This window comes from Coturnix japonica, chromosome 15, assembly GCF_054131305.1.
Source record: "Coturnix japonica strain WE chromosome 15, WE-NBRP24, whole genome shotgun sequence".
In the NCBI taxonomy this organism is placed as follows: Eukaryota; Metazoa; Chordata; class Aves; order Galliformes; family Phasianidae; genus Coturnix; species Coturnix japonica.
The window spans coordinates 10,757,565-10,775,068 of record NC_140677.1 but is presented as its reverse complement, the minus strand read 5'-3'; the positions used below and the strand labels follow the sequence as shown (position 1 = coordinate 10,775,068).

The 17,504-nt window shown below is 49.6% G+C and overlaps 1 protein-coding gene across 1 annotated transcript; it reads left to right on the top strand.

Annotated features, from left to right (window-relative positions):
* The first annotated feature begins 4,929 nt into the window (after positions 1–4,929).
* RPN1 (ribophorin I) lies at positions 4,930–12,177 on the top strand. Its single transcript, XM_015875382.2, has 10 exons — positions 4,930–5,181; positions 5,482–5,546; positions 6,850–7,156; positions 7,364–7,573; positions 8,541–8,733; positions 9,059–9,158; positions 9,404–9,542; positions 9,732–9,851; positions 10,301–10,546; positions 11,588–12,177. Exons 1-10 carry the CDS (start codon positions 4,939–4,941, stop codon positions 11,768–11,770), a joined length of 1,806 nt encoding a protein of 601 aa, XP_015730868.2. The 5' UTR covers positions 4,930–4,938; the 3' UTR covers positions 11,771–12,177.
* Positions 12,178–17,504: the final 5,327 nt, after the last annotated feature.

Genomic DNA, 17,504 nt, shown 5'->3' with positions numbered 1-17,504 from the left:
GCGTGTCCCACAGCTGTGTCTTGCAGCAGCCACCTCTGGTCCATTGTGGGACATTGAAGAACACAGGAATCCTGGCTCTCAGAAGCATCACTGCCTGCAGAGAGAGCCTTATGGTCTGGGTGCTTGTCATTGGGCACAGATGGCAGCTAGATATTATAGCAAACAGACATTTACCACTGCAGGAACCTCAGCATATTTCATGTGCTGAACCAGGAAGTAAGAACGTCTTCAGCTTTGATTTGTTCCCTTTGTGACATCTAATCTCTATTTGCTTGTCTGTGCCATCCAATGAGGGATAATAAAACATCATCTCTTTGGTCCTTGGACTGGAAGGGATCCTCCCTTCCTCTTGCCAGTCCATACAGTGGCACAGTGAGCAGAAACAGCATGGACACAAAAAGATTCACCGTGTGCTGATTGCAGAGAGGTCCAGGAGCCAACCTGTACATTGACTTAGCTGATGTTCCTTGTAGTTTCTAATGCACTCACCCACTTCCCATGGACATACAGCCATCCCACCTTGAACCATCTGCGATGTTAAAAGCTTAGAGGGAACCTGCTCATTCTTCTAGTACTTGCCCAGACTATTTCAGCTCACCAGAGTCCTGTGTTCCCTCTTCCTCATTGCTGCTCACAGCACTGGGACCCTTTGTTGCCTCTTAGGTCTGGAAAGATAAAGCTCCAGCTGACCATCCTGTCATCCCTGTGTGAAGCTGTCCTCTCAAGAGCTTTGCAATGTTTTTCTCTTGCCCTCTTTTGCTTTCCAGGCCAGTTTCCTCAAAAAAACTCATCGTAATGTCAGAACTTGCTAAAATAAAATTGAAAAAAAAAAGGAACTAAGCTGCAGCAAACACACAATATCTTGTTTTTGTACTCCAAGCTAAACCAGATTCACCCTGCTGCTTCTGGCATTCTGTCCACTAGAAATCTTCTGCTCTTACATGACCACATAAGCATTTCCACTGGCAAAAGCACAGCTGTAGTCTTTTGCCTGCCCTCTTCTCTAATCCCTGCCTGCAGTACAAATACTGCTCTGGTAATCTACTGATGCTTTCTCCTTTGCAATCCTTAGCTGATTTCTAAATCTTACAGCAGCAACACATGAAAGTAAAACTCTGGCTCTTGACAAGACTAGATCACCAGATACCAACCACAGGAAGCAGCTGCAATCATGTTATCTTATGCCAGATCTAATTCATGCTTCTCCTGAGGTGCAGAGGATGCTGCATACAGTGCAGGGGATTACTGGCATCCCTGCTCACTGATGAAATGCAGCTGCTGGAGGCTGAACATCATAAAAACAAAGCACTGATAAAGGGTCTAAATGCATCTGTCAAAGCCTGAGACTTACAGGGACATCCTCTTAGATCTAAGGGCCCATGCTGGCTGTGGCATGGCAAGCAGGGAGAAGCAATTGTCTGCTTCTGTAAAGTGGACAAAGTAAAACAGCCACCACACAGCTTTGTCACCACAATGACCTGGAGCCTGGACTGGTGAGAGCCAAAGCCCACAGAAAACTCAAGTGTCACAGGACAAAGGCATGTTTTTGTAGTTCCAACTTCAGGCTCGGTAGCAGAAAGGTGCCTACATCCTATTCACATCAACAGGCTGTCCCACTAATAGCGATGGTCTTTTGAGACCCTCTGGGTCTCTGAGCTGATCTCTCTGGTACAGAGGCTCTCCAACAACAGCAGCAGCAGCTTCTCACTTCTTACCCGGTGCTAAATAGTGGGTAATTAATTTTTACAGCTGCATTGGCAGTCTGCTGGGTAATTTTGCATGATTGGTCTCAGTACTCAAATGGAAAAGATGATCCAGGGGTGAAGTAACTTCCCTGAGGCCAAAGTGAGTCAGTAACCTTGTCAGATCTAGGTCCCTCTAAGTAGGGACGTTTGTAAATACTGTTTTAAACCCTAGGAATTCTATTAAATAGAGAGCAACGCACATAGCCAGCACTGAACAGCACAGGCCTTTGCAGAACTGACCTCTCTTTAGGAACCAAGCTTTTGTTACAGCAGCTTGTTCTGCAAGCTGCGACTTACCAGGTTCTGAAGCCATGAGTGTGAAGGTCTGGTGTGCCTGAGACCTCCCAGCTAATTACACGAGTGGATTTACAGCCACAGGGCCAGGCCAGATAGGCCTGGAACAGCCTGCAGGACCAATGGGTTGTGTCCCGCTGCTCTTCCCTGCACAGACTGGCTGTATGAGCCCCGCAGCTGGGCGGTTTTGTGGCAAAGGTGGCTGTGTCATGCTGTTGTTGTACCCAGGATGTGTCATACGACAGGAGCCTGATGCCATGTGAGCACTGTGAGTGGGATATTTTATGGTACAGGTGACTTGCAGGCAGCTCCTTCCTTAGTCAGTCAGTGCCCAAAAAGTGTCCTGAAGGCATTTTGGAGAGGGGAAGCTTTCGAGTAGGAACCAAACCATCTCCATGTAGTCTCTGCAGGTCCATCCTGGATGCGAAGGGCCAGATGTGGGCTATAGAGGCCCTTGGGGCTCTTCTGCGTCCTTGTCTCAGAAGGGCACAGCCACACACCGCAGCACAAAGCCTTTCTACAATCCAGCCACCTCCCTGCAAGCACATATTGGCTTCAGGTCCATCTGCTTCAGTCCTTTCAAATCACAGATTTTCGCAATCCCCTCTTATCTCTTCTAAAAGGAGAAGTAAGTTTTGTATCAATAGCAACCGTATAATTCTGTGTGCATGTTTTTGAAGTGCGTGGCAAAGATACTCAGCCTTGAAGGATAAGGGTGTGTGGGCAGTCAGGTTTACTTTGCTTTATCTTGGACGATGCTTTTCAATGCCTGGTGCCCCAGCAGCTGCAATTTCCATCCCAGGGGGTTATGCCTCATTGTTTGCAAATCCTTGAGCCACCAAAATGAAGGTACGTCCGGCCAAACAGAATCACCTAAAGCTGAAATGGCTGTGGGTGAATGTTACAGCTTCAATAATCATCCCATTGCTCAGAACTGGGCTCCATGTCCCTGCTTGAATTTCTGGCAAACAGAAAACACACTCCACACAAATAATGGGCTTCCAAGGTAAATACACATGGAGTGTTTCCCTTTCTGAGAAAAGCTGAGGAGTTCCATACAAAGATGGGAGCTTGGTTGCTGCCCCAAGAACCTGGTGCAGTGCCTCAGCACACCCTGCTGATGCCAAACACAGCATCACGGCTCTGGGACTGCACTATACATGAGGTGGCTCCCAGCACCCACGTTTGCAGGGCCTTAAAGGATCAGAAAGCAAAACTCAGTGCCACTGATCAGATGGATCAGACTCGAACCGCACAGTTGGGCTGATACACGCAGTTCGTATTAAGGGACGCTTGGGCTCCTCCTGGCGGCGAGACGCGGACACAAAGAGGTTGAAGGTTGTGTGTTATCAGCACTTAGAGGTGCGTTAATGGCAGCCACGATCAATCAAACAAAAACATTTCCTAATCTTTGTACAGATAAAGCAGCCTTCAGCAATGCCTCTGTGAAAGCAGGACACGTTTCCAGGGCTTATGAACACAGGGCAGCAACTAAGCCCTGAACAACCCCCTCCAGACCCACCACTCCTGAGCCCAAACCAGGAATCACAGCATGTTTTCCTTGGCACAAGCTGTGCGTGAGTTGTGCTGACTGGCTGAAAAATGAGGTTGTAAAAATAACAAAACTGGAATTTTCCCTTTTTTTTTTTTTTTTTTTTTTTCCTTCTTCCCCCTCCCCACAGGCTGTTTTTCAAGGGCCTTAGCAAGGCTAAGTCAACTCAGCTGTCAGTCAGCCAGATCCTACCTACAGCCTCAGGGCTGGGACTGCAAAACCTCAGTGTTGTGGGGCTGATGGGAGGGAGAGGAATGTTCTCTGCATCCCCCTTGCAGACCACTCTTGCCCCTCAGGCCCAGCAGACGTTGGGCTGGCAGCAGCTCCATCCCCTCCTTGTGCTGACACACTTTCCCTGCAGCACATCCTTTGCAGATGGCAGAGGAGCTGAGCTACCCAGCTGGGACAAGGGAACGGGCTATGGACAAGGGATATTGGCCCTGCAGCCTGGAACAATTAGTGTGCAGCATCTGGCCAGGGCCCCGCAGCACTTGTCATATTTAAACCCAGCCTCTCCCTTCCTGCTTGAGCAGATGGAACCAGCAAACCTGGCCAGGGTTTCTCTGGTGCCTTCTGAGAGCATTAACTCAGCACAAGTAGCTGTAGCCTGGCACTATGTCATACCACATCCACACCGCATGCAGGACAGCAGTGAGAGGGGCCTGCAAGCAAAACTAGACCCGCAAGCAAGAATCCTAAAGGCTTTTCAGCCTAAGGATAAATGTGGGACGATGTGGTAGAGCTGAGAGCAGATGCTACACAGACTCAGTATGACTCAATTATCACGGTTAGGAATGGATCTGAGCACGGGGTGAGCGGATCACAGCCTGACTCACAGCTCTCTGGGGTCTGGGACGGGTCAGCTTTTGAAATGTCACATTTGGCAGCAAGCTCAGAGCCAGGATCTGGGCTGAATCCAACGCTTTGGCTCTGGATGTAACAACTGAGACCCAGTTATCTTCAGACACGATGGAATGTGCATTATTCCTTAGCCTCCCTTTGCCAGGAGAAATCTCCCTGAGGGAGGGAGGGGAAATCAAGGCAGTCTGGAGTTCATTTAGTCTCAATGACAGAGGCTGGGGTTGGAGGAAGGGCAGGGACAGCTGGAGAGGATGGTTACACACCAAACCCACACTGACACGCAGGGGGAGCCCCAAGATGCAGCAGCGCTCAGCAGACCCTGTATCAGACCCCGCCTTTCTATTCAGGCACTCGCACAGCCACCTCCCTCACCGGGGGCCTCACGCGCTGCTGGGCGCCGCCATCGCGCCGTCTCCTATCCCTCTGGGCGCCGCCATCTTGTGCCCTCCCCGTCCAGCGCGGGCGCCGCCATCTTGCGCCCTCCCCATGCACGCGTCGGCCATGGCGGGGCTGCTGTGCCGCCTGCTCCTCTGCCTGGCGGCTTTGGGGGCCGCCTCCGCCGACCTGCAGCTGGACGAGGTGCGGCGAACCGTGGACCTGAGCACCCACCTGGCCAAGGTGTCGGCCGAGCTCAGCCTGGCCAACGCACCGTCCGGCCCCGCCGCCTCCTCCTTCTTGCTGGCTCTAGAGCCGGGCCTGGAGCCTCGCCTGGCCTACCTGGGGGTGCAGGTGAGTGTGGGAAGCGGAGGGGGGACCCGCAGGAATGGAGGGCTGCGGTACGGCACGGGGCGGCACGGCCACGTCGGCACAGCGCCGCGCCCCGCCGGGATGGGACACGTCGGCAGCGGAACAAAGCGGGATGAGGTTCTGACCCCAGGCAGCGTTATGGGTGGTGGGTGCTTCCCTGTCAGATTATACGTCCCCTTAAAAGCCAGTGGGAGCATCCCCTTAAAAGCTACGTATAGTATCTAACCTGGCTGCTTTAACTGAGTGAAAGAACAGAGCATTGATCGCTGTATTCTGGAACAGGTGAAGGGTGAGGAAGAGGAGGAGAACATCTTGGAAGTGAAAGAGACGAAAGTGAAGGGGAAAAGGTGAGTGTGACCCTCGGAGGACTGTGCCTGGAGTTACACATCTGGGCTGCAGCGCTGTCCTCAGGCTGAGACTGAAGTGCTTCACTGTTCTGTGAACAGGGAGAGCCCTGGTCTTGTAGCTGAGATGTGCTCTGTGCTGACTGCAGGGCTAAGGAATACAGCAGTCAGGCCAGGTCCTGATGCACAAAGGCATTGTAAGAATCACAGAATCGTTAACAGTGGAAAAAAACACTAAGATCATCCATTCCAACCATCAGCCCATCACCACCATGTCAGCTCAACCACGTCCCTAAGTAACATGCTATTCCATCAGGTGGAAGAATTATAGCTCTAGTAATACCTTATGGGGCCTCAGATGATTGGCAGTGGTGATGACAAATTACACATGCTCTTTGGCTGTATCCCCAAGCACTGTTCTTAGTCTGTGGTGTGGAAATTAACAGTGTGTGGGGTACTGTAGTCCCTGCTGTGGGGACAGAGCACACTGTCTTGTGCCTCGGGCTCTGCCCCGCCAACCTTGGGATGCTGTGCATGGGTTGCAATGCAGGGCCAGCATGTGATTTCAAAGCCGTGCTGAGAAAATAAAGGATCTTTTTAAAAGCATGTCAAAAGTACAGTGCTGCTGAATGTTAAGGGGATGGCAGCCGTGCAGTTACATTGCTCAGGTGGATCTGGGCTCCTCATAGCTGGAAGCCTCACATTATTTTGCTTGTGGGACACGAGGCATGGTGTGAAGTCCACATGCTGCTCACATCCATCTGGTACTTACTAAGCAGTATAGTGAAACCTCAATGCATTCTGTAGTACCCCATTCCAAAACTGTACTCATTTCCTAACAGTACTTTGGTTTCAGTTCCTGTAGGCAAAAGCTGAAAATAAAGATTTGGTGGAACGTGTTCAGAAGACAAGTTATAGATATCTCAAACACATTTGCACATGCTGTTTTTGATTCATATCATTCTTGTCATCTGGAGAATAGGAAAATGCCACTGAAGCATGCATTATAAATGCAGAACTAGAGACAGGAGCATATCACCATTCCATTCCCAAAATGACACCCAGATATCTGTGAAAGAGGCTATAATTGTGCCTAAACACAGTGCACCCCATGTTTCCTGTTGTCCTGCCCTCTCAGTACAGAGTAAGCTCGCCCTCTTGAATGAGGCCTCTGGGGAGCAAATAAAACATTGTTCCCAGTTGCACACCATGTATCCAATACAGAATCTCATGTGTTTCCATGCACAGGGGGGGTTGGATCTGACTGTTTTCCAGGGGAGATCTCACTACCTCTTCTTCCTTGCAGTGGGAAGTTTTTCTCTGTGAAGCTGCCATCTCCTTTGGCACCTGGGGCCAAGGTCCGAGTCTCTGTTGAAATGGTTTTCACACACGTCCTGCAGCCTTACCCCACTCACATTACCCAGAGCGAGAAGCAGTTTGTGGTCTTTGAAGGAAATCATTATTTCTACTCACCATACTTCACCAAGACCCAAACAACTCGTGTCAAACTGGCCTCAAGGAATGTAGAGAGTTATACCAAACTGGGAAACCCTTCCCGCACAGAAGACATGATTGAATATGGTCCCTTTAAGGACATCCCTCCATACAGCCAGGTAAATACCTGCACAGAGAGATTGTGACCATGGTACCTGGTATCCTGTGTGGATTGGGCTGGGGTGGCTCAAGTCTTCCCATACAGAAGCAACTTCACCTCTGTAGAGTTTGTTGAGGAAGTTTCTCTTGGGGACATAGAGACCCATAATTGGGAGGGGAGGTTGCTCCTCGCTTTGGGTTAGTCACTTGCTTTCTCTCCCTGCTAGGACACTCTGAAGGTGCACTATGAAAACAACAGTCCATTCCTGACCATCACCAGTATGACCCGAGTTATTGAGGTGTCCCACTGGGGAAACATTGCAGTTGAAGAGACAGTTGATTTAAAGCACACAGGAGCAGTGCTGAAAGGGCCCTTCTCCAGATACGACTACCAGAGACAACCAGACAGCGGAATCTCTTCTGTCAAGTCTTTCAAGGTTGGCATTTTGCATCACCTGTTCATACTGTGGCTTCTTCCTCATATCCCTAGATTCAAGTACATCAATAAATTAATATCCAGTTGTGAGTAATACGGGATTATTAAAGCTCTGATATGTTTTTAGAGAAGGATCATTCCAAAAAGCCAAAAGTGGTTTTTGGAAATAGAAATTGAAGGCTATATGCCTTATTACACCTGGTGGCCAAAGAAACTGCGTATGCCAGGCATGTAGCATCTCTCTGCACTCTTAACCCTCCAGCCTCAAGAACTGTCTTAAACCCCTTAATCAAATGCATTAACAGTTCTGGTTTCCTGTTTCCACTATACAAAGGCCTTTCATCCTTTCCCTATCCTCCTGTTTTCAGAGTTGCCTTTTCTATCATAGCACGTTGAACAATAATTGGAAACTCAGCCATCCATTCCTTGCTCATAAAACACTTAACAAAAGTTAAAGCTGTGGCTCTGTTAGCCAGATATGAGAAAGTATTTTATGTCTTCATCTGAACCAAAACCTTCCCCACTCACTGCTTGAGGCCTCCAGAATTGATTGATGTAGTTCTGCAAGGTGATGCTGCCAAAGAGAAATCTCATTTTGCTGTGCATAAACCAGCAAGCTCAGTGAGAGCTCGGGGCAGTGAGCTGGAGTGAAAAGAGAATTGCTGTTCTGGTAGGTGAGATGAAATCCTCCGCTGTCTGGAATATTTGAAACTAGGTTGGAGAATGCCCTGATTTTCCACATTCCACTTACTCACATTCGCTTATAGGTCAGGTAAATTGACTACTGGCAGTCACTTCAGTGACTGATCACTCAGAATACCACAATTTTACCTCTTAGTGCTGAATGGCATTTTGTTGTCTCATGTGGGAGCACTGTTTTCTGATACCTAACTGCTGTTGGTGGCTTTGTCAGTTCCACTGGAACTAATTCTTAGTCAAGGAACTGACTGTTGCTTCTCTTCACACAGACCATTCTCCCAGCTGCTGCTCAGGACGTCTATTACAGAGATGAAATTGGAAACATTTCCACCAGCCACCTGCTGGTCCTGGATGACTCTGTTGAGATGGAGATCCGTCCCCGCTTCCCACTTTTTGGGGGTTGGAAAACCCATTACATCATTGGCTATAACCTGCCAAGCTACGAATACCTCTACAATCTCGGTGGGTTGTTTGGGCAAAGGGAATAAGAAATCTTTTCCTCTGCATTTAAAGGTGGTTGCTGTTCAGTAATGAATTCAAAGCCATGCTATGCTGTACCTTAGCAATTGTTGCTAGGAGCTATTTCTAGAATATGCAAATCCATTCCTCTTTCCTGTGCTTCCTACAGGTTTTTGTAGACATGTTTAAAACATCTTTGAGTGCGCTAGTGCCCCCTGCTGTATGACGCATCTGTTTGAATTCTGGTTTTGCTTCTAATAGAAGCTGAGCTTCAGGCTTGCTCCTTGTTCTTTGAAACCTAAATACTCCGTGGTCTTCACTCTCCTAGGCGATCAGTATGCCTTGAAAATGAGATTTGTGGACCATGTGTTTGATGAGCAAGTTACAGATTCTCTGACTGTCAAGATTGTACTTCCAGAAGGTGCCAAGTAAGTGCTGTTACTCCTGGTTTATTGCTGTAGAAGATGCTGTGTTGGTAGCAGTTATTGTGGCTGTTCTGTTGGACTAAAGGCAGTGAAACAACACTGACTGTACTTGTAGAGACCTTGGTACACAGCTTTGCTTCCTTTTAGAGTGTTGTTTAAATTGCATAATTGGCCTTATGCTGGAGGCCACAGTTGGCCAGCCAAGTCCTAGCGTAGACTCAGACAGGACTGTCTGGCTTTATCCACAGGAATATCCATGTGGACAGCCCCTATGAAATCAATCGTGCTTCAGATGAGCTTCACTACACATACCTGGACACTTTTGGACGCCCAGTTATTGTGGCACACAAGAGCAACCTGGTGGAGCAGCACATCCAAGACATAGTGGTGAGCATATCCACCCTGTGAGGTTTACCTGACCAGTTGGGCCTCCTCTGTATTTGTCATGATGGCCAAAACATTCATGTTTGGTTTCAGAAATGAACACCTCCTTAACTACAGCTTGTTCTGCTGCCTAAGGTGTTCTGTCCTTTGGTAACATGGGTCACTGCTCAGTGTTTCAAACTTCTCTCGTAGGTCCATTACTCCTTCAATAAAATACTGATGCTGCAGGAACCTCTGCTGGTGGTTGGAGCTTTCTACATCTTGTTCTTCACTGTGATCATCTACGTGAGGCTGGACTTCTCCATCACTAAGGTACTGTATGAAGAGCTCTTTGCAAATGTTAATTGCTTACTCAGGCTACGGCCAGTGATTTTTCATGCCAGAATTCTCACCAGCTGTTCCCACTTGACATTTAAGTGGATCCCTGTTGTTAAACTCCCACAGGGTTTGGTGTACTGTGGCTAATCTGAGTTTTGCCTCCTGGATAAAAAAATATATATGTAACAATTTGTCTCTGATAAACAAGAACATCTACAAACCTTTCTGCAGTGCTTTTGCTTGCTATTTTTCAAGCTCCTTGTTGGGCTGTGCTGAATTTCTGAAGGGTGCTTGCCCTAGTCAGTACTTGTACCGTTTCCTAGTTGCTGTCAGTTGACCTAATTGCAAAGAGTGCCATTTCTGTAACAGTCTTGTGGTACATATCAGGCAAGGCTTAATGCAGATCAAAGATAGGACTGCTTTGATCTTCTGTCATCTTCCAGGATCCAGCTGCTGAAGCTCGGATGAAAGTTGCCTGCATCACAGAGCAAGTGCTTACTCTGGTAAACAAGAGACTTGGGCTGTACCGTCATTTCGATGAAGCAGTGAATAAATACAAACAGTCACGGGACATCTCCACCTTAAACAGTGGCAAGAAGTCTTTGGAGACAGAACATAAGGCCCTGACAAATGAAATAGCTGGTCTGCAGTCTAAACTGAAGACAGAAGGCTCTGACTTATGTGATAAAGTAAGAAATGTTAATTTTCCAAAGCTCTCCTGCTTTTGGCTCAGTCAGATATTTGAGTTGACTTTTAATATGGTGTTTAGTTTCTGCAGCTTGTATCTTTCCCTCTCCCCTGCAAAAACTGTCTTGATCCCTGCCAGAGGGAAAGATACTTTTTTTTCCTTCTTTTTCCACTTGCAGTAATCTTGGTTATGCAGCCATGTTGTTAAACAGCTGCTTGTGCTGTTTCTTAAGCAGCCCCTAAAACCTGCTGCATGGGTAGTAGTTTTGTAACACAATCTTGATGCTCACTTTGCTCATTACTGGGACAGCTGGCAAAAATGGAAACTACCAACATCAGTTCTGACTCTACTACTGACACAGGCCAAGCTATTATCATCTCCCTAATCTCATATTTTCTTCCAGGTATAAATTTGATGCTGATAGATCTTTCATAACATGATGCTCCTCAGGGGGTATTTTGCTGTGCTGTGTTGAAAGCTGCAATACAGAGAGCACACCTCACTGCATCTGCTGTATTTCAGAACTTACCTGGAACAGCCACCTAACCCCAAGCAGGGGATGTTTTAATCACTAAGGTCCATTCAACCAACAGACACTTTTCTTAATCTGTTATTACCTGAAGGGGTAGCTCTGTCATTATAGAGCTGTTGCTTGCACACCATTGACATTAACTGCAGGGGCACATCTTCCAGCTGTCATAGTTGTGATATAGCTTAAAGCCTTTAAAACCCATCATTAAGCTCTCTTTAACAGTCATTGCATCTGTCTCCTGCCAGTATGGCTCCTGGGTCCTTAGAGCCCTTTTACATCTGCTCTGCTTAATTATCCATTCATGAGATGTTCCTCATAATGTGTTGGCAGGAAGAGGCAGCAGCTCAGGAGGCAACATGCAGGGATTGGAGACATTTCTATTTAGCACTGACTTCATCTTTTGCTATACCTCAGTCATCTATTCCAGCTTCACTGTAGGGACGTTGAGGATTTTTGTGGGGTATTTTTTTTGTTTTCTCTAATATCCCTTTTGTTTCTTATTCCTGTAAGGTAAGTGAGATTCAGAAGCTGGATGGCCAAGTCAAGGAGCTTGTTTTGAAGTCTTCGGTGGAAGCTGAGCGGCTTGTAGCTGGCAAGCTCAAGAAGGACACCTACATTGAGAATGAAAAGATGCATTCCAACAAGCGTCAGGATCTGGTCACCAAAATTGACAACATCCTCGATGCGCTGTAATTCTCCAGTATAGCAGTCAGGTGGAGGGGAGAGGTGTGAAAGGAGATGAGAAGCCTGGGAATAGATACACATTGAGCCAAAACTCCTTCCCAGAAAAAAATAAGGAAAAAAAAAGTTAATGTGAAAAATATCTGCAAGTATGTTTTATTTTTAGATTGTTCCATCGAGCCTGTCTGCTCAGCAACACCTGCTGTGCAAGGGACCACAGTATCATACTGTTTGGCTGGTAACAGGGTTTCTTTCCTAGAAGTGAGACTCAGCCTGGTGACAGAAGTCTCCCACTTTCAGTTTTCCCTGTATAGATGTGTCCTGGCCAAGCTGACACAGCACAGACATGCTCATGGCAAATCCAGATGTTGCATCTCCTGAAAGAATAAAAGAACCCTTTGTTCTACTTTGAGATAAAACTGCCACTGCCTTGCCTTTCCATGGTGGGACAGGGAGGGGAGGGTGAAGAAGTGCTGTGTGCCCCATCCCTGCCTCTAGTCCAGGAACATGCAGAGCTCTGCCAACCTGCACAGCCCTGACTGAGGCAGGAGAGCCAAGCCCTCCTTCCATAAGGATATGCATGCACTTACAGCCTCACAGGGAATAAAAACACAACACACTTCTCTGCAACTGGGCACACCCCAGCCCTTTCAGACTGCTGATACTGTCTGTCGCTTCCCTGACAGGTCCACTCCATGATGATGTGCAGTTCTCTGCTAAACAAACACAACTTTTCCTCTCCCAGGGCTTTTCCCTCCTGAGAGGGCACATGTTTTTAGCAGGCCTGAGAAACATCAGTAAACTTCAGTTTCAGCTCTTGCTGTTGCTCAGAGCCCCTGGACTGGTGCCTGAGGAAGCTTTTGGTGCCAGGAGCCAGCTTTCAAGGTGCCAATTAGTGCATACTTATTTCCTTCTTTAAGAAACATTGGACAGGAGAGAGAGAAGGAGAGCTCTGTGGCTTCACCACACCTATGGTAGCTGTACCTGGCCTTACATCATTATTAACCTGTTAATTAATCATCATTAACCTGTAACAAAACATGCAGGGCATAGGGAGGTAGCAGGAGCACCTACAGTGAGACAGGACCTACTGTTGCATCTGAGATGTTGTAATCAGGTCCAGGGGATGGAGGAGAGCGATCAAATTGCTGATCTGAGAGTTATCTTTCCCCCTTGAAAGAGAAAGGCAGTACCACTCTTCCTGCCCTGATCCCTCCCAGCAGCCTTGTCCCTGGTGAGTACAGCAGTGTCTGTCACACCCACTACATCAAAAGTCCGTGGGGGCACACTGAGTGTCACTGTGTCTGTCCCTCCCTCTCCCAGGGGCCCTGCTTGATCATTGACATGGCTCAGCCCTCGTGCCTGCTGGGCAGCTTCAGATCCTACATTTTAAAGGAAGCTTTGGCTGCAGAGATAGCTGCTATAAATAGGGATGAATGCAGACAGCCCTAGAAAAAGTGGCCTCTGGTCCCTGAGGAGAGCTGTCCCAGTTCCAGTGTCTGAGGATAAAGCTGCCACTGGAACAAGCAATGCTTTGCTGTTCTACATTCTGCTGCCCTCCTCGGGCAACCACTGCCCCTAGTGCTGTGCAAACACAGTGCTACTGCTCCTTGAGCCAGCAATTATACATGCGAAGGGCAACACCAGGCAGGTGGCCCAGGGTTAGGCTGTGTGTGCAGCCCCTGGGCTGCTAGGGAGACACAGCACAGAGGCACCCTGTGCTCTAAAACATACAACCTCCCAAAAAAGGACAGCTGAGTTTCCACAACCATAACCTACAGCAACACATATACATCATAAACACCCCCCCGCAATTGTTCAGCAGCAGAGCGACCTAAAAATCAGAACAATTTATGGATTCCTGCAAACTTACTCCTGACAATACACTAGAAAAGGAGAAAGAAAAAAGTAAAATGGCACCTACTGGGATCTCAGAGGCTGGAGAAAAGCTAGAGCAATAACACCTGAGAACAATAAGTAGGTCAACTAGGGCTGCAGCTGTCAAATTTAAAGGGAGAGGCCTCCAGCCTGAGGGGTGGGGTCAAAATTAATCTAAATTGTTTTGCAAAAGCCCCATTGCACATGGGTTTCTGGCTAGCAGATCCTCCCCTGGTGGCTGACCTTTCTCAGGTGCTGTTGAAGGAGCAGTCCTCATCAGGAGAGAGATCAAGGAGCTCAGTCTCTCTGCTGTGTGGCTCAGTTTGCTTGCTTTCCTCCTGCACCCACTGTGTCCTTCGCTGCTGCCAGCTCAGCCACAGCCACTGTCCATTCTGCCACCAGAGCTGTAGTCAGTCCAGCAAGTCCCTGGTCAGGCACAGGCTGACAATATCTGGCTCTTGTTCAGAGCAAATTGCCTGGGGAGGCTGTAAGGAATCAGGAGACATGCCAGGGGAATTGCAGAGCAGCAGAAGGAAAAGGAAAGCTTGGATGAAGGAACGAATAGACCCTGCAGCAGATTAGCATCTCACGGGTAATTAAAGCTGAACTCCGCTGGGACTCTGATTAGTTTTGCTCCTATGCAGAATGTGGAACCAAAAGGTTGGAAGGGCTGCTATTTGCCTCCACAGGAAAGGGAACAACACTAAGAGAGAAGGAAAAAAGAGTATGTTGAAGAAGGAAAAGGAAACCACACAAACACAAGATTTGCCAGTGAAAGCGAGCGGCCATGATTTCAGGTCACTGGCTCAGCACAGCCGCTGCCTGGCAGGGTGGCACTGGGCTGCCCATGATGTGTGCTGGGCTCTGCTGTCCTCTGCTATCCCTGTCCTTCACACTGCTGCAGGACAGTTGGTGCTGCTGCACTACTGCATCCCAGAGGACAGCTTTTCCCCCTCCATGCTCTCCCAGTCTGCCCCAGCCAGCTACCAGTCTGCCCAGCACAGCAAATGCTCATTGCTATACAGTGCAGAGCAATGACCAGGAGGGCACTGTGGGTGCTTTGGGGCACTGTGGCCTGCCTGGCTGCTGCTGCTGCTAGGTGAAGACAGGCAGTGCACGCTGCTGCTGCTCCCCTGCCATCATGGTGTGGGCCAGGTCCCAGTGCAGGACAGTGTTGTGATGGAGGCCAACATCCTGATCGATGCTGACATCCTGATGGAGGACGAGCACCTGAAATGGTGTCTCAATGGAGGATGACATCCTGGCAGAGGCAGCACACAGAGGCCACATCCAGACTGAACAGCAGCACAGGAGGGGAGGCAGAAAGCCAGTGATACCGCTGGGACCGGCAGCAACACCACCATGGCACCACGCTTCCATCGCCACCACTAGAGGCCGACAGCAGCCAGGCAACCACCCCATCCCGCCATCACCTCACCCCACAGCTTGGTGGTGCCATTGCTGCACGGCCCCTGAGGCGGATGGCAGCGGGCATCTTCCTTTCTTCTATTTTTATTATTTTTATTTTTTTTATTTTTTTTCAATTTTATTTTCTCTTTCCCCTCCCGCTCCTCCTTGTCCAATTTGTCTTCGAGGCTGACATGAGAGAAAACCCCAAATGACAGCGCCTGCCCGGCACAGTTTTACCACAGTATCCTGAAAAAGGCATCTGGCGAGCTGATAGTGCAGGGGGGCTCCGGGCGGGAGCCCCGGCCGGAAGCACGAGCCCGGCGGCGGTTGCAGGGCCGATGCTTCAGCAAGGGCAGCAAACAGGAAACTTCCCCGGCCTGGGGAGCTCCTCAGGGCCTGCCCAGCTCTCCAGGCCTGGCTCAGTGTCCCTGACCTCACCTGGGCCACCACAAAACCCCCCCTGCCACTCTGAACCAGCACCAGGTGCCAGGCCCTGAGCTGTGCTTGGAGGCACTGCCTCCTCCTGGGGGCTGTGGCTGTGCACGTGGAGGATGCAGGGCTCAGTAGGATGGCGTGGGCCTTGCCTGCCCTGGTGGCACAAACCTATCTTTGATGGCTACAACTTGAGGGCTTCCCCTTCAAATGCTCCCTGTGCGGCCCTGTGTGATGCCCAGCATGTCTCCCATTGTACCCAATGGCACCACTGCATCAGGAGGCTGCAGGGACATGGGGACATGCTCCTCATGGGAACATGAGGGCTGTGTTGGTTTGTAGCCCATGCAGCAGGGCTGCGGGTGCAGAGCATGTCCCGGCCAGCAGGGATGTGGCTGCACCGTGCATGTAACCACTGGTTGCAGGGAGCTGAGCTGAAAGCAAAGAGAGACCTCAGAGAGGTTCTCAGTGTGCTGTGAGACATTGAAAGGAGGGGATCCCCTGCTGGCACCTCTCAGAGCACACAGGAAGGCAGCAGGAGAGCAGCGAGCACATGGCAAAAGCAGTGCTGGGTGTCATATAAATCCTTCCTCATTGAAGGATGCAGACATCAGCCTGGGCATGGGGCCCCAGGCATTTCTTACCCTCTGGTTCTGAACATGGAAGGGTCCAGGTCCTGGGCTGAGTCAGGACCAGAGAATGTGGCACCCCAAATGTCCTTCCAGGCTGAAGGTCTCCTGCTCACTGCTCACAGATTAACCTCACACTGATTTGGAGCAGGGAAAAGGAAGGGGATGCTCAGAATCCCTATAGTAAAGTCAGCATACTTTTATTGTGACCTCTGGGAAATCCTACAGGCTGGGGAGGAGATGCTGAAAGAGCAAATCCAGATGGCACCATGTCTTAGCAGCAGGCAAAAGGGACAAGCTATGAGCTCAGGTGTGGAGGACCAAGTGCCATCAGCGGGGAGTGAGTTACATCGGTGCTAAAGGGTATTAGAGAACCAGAGTGAGCATCCTAATAGAGCTCACTGTGCTGGGGCTGCTGCTTGGGCTGTATAAAAGATGGCTTCTAAAAATAAGGAACTGGAAAGACATAGCTGCAGAGGAGCTCAGCACTGTCCCAATAAAGTGGAGCAGAGCTGAGAAAGGGGGGACACTAATTACTTGCTACCACAAATGAACAAATCTCAAACCAAACCAAACGCTGCAGCAGTCCCAGGCCGAGTTCCCACGGGGCAGTCACGCAGCTCCCACGCAGCCCCGGGGACCTTCCTGCCCCGCAGTGAGGCTGGCAGCCACCAGGTGTCCCTGCAGGTCCACACTTGGGTTGTCTCACTCGGAAGGGATGGGGATCGGGGCCGGCAGAGATGACCTACAGAAGGGAGGGCTGGAGAGAAGCGCTGCTGGGCTCACTGACACTGATGGAACTAATCCTCCCCACAAGGGGACTGCGGGGGCTTTGGGGAAGTGAGCAAACCTGGCCTATGAAAAGCCCCACAGGGATGTGCAGTGATGTGATGCTTCAGGCAGCAAGCGCTGATGATGGTATTGCTCAGGCCTGTCTGGAGAGCATGTCCCTCACCTGCAGGGGTGGGATGTTGATGGGACATGGGCTGGCTGCATGCCCTTTGTCCTCTCCTCTCTCCATGAAGGCCGCAGGGGTAGATGCGGACCTACAGATGCAGCAATACTGGGAAAAGCAGCACCAGCCCCTCTCCAGTATCTGTTTGAGCACTGTCTGCCTTAGTTTCCTCCCCTCTGACAATCAGACATTAATCTCCCTCTCCTCGCTGTCCTGGTCACGTTCATTTTTATCACAGTTCCGTTAGTGCCAGGCTGAGCTTTCCGGGTGCTGGCGGGGCCCTGGGGCGCTCCTTGTGCCAAACCCCACCATCCTCACAGCCAGCAGCCACCCTGCTGAGCTCCTCACCACATCAGGATACAGAGCCCTGCAACCAATTCCGGACAGGCTTATTTCAGCCTTCTGGTCAACCGCAAGAATGGGGGGTTTCATAAACACGGTG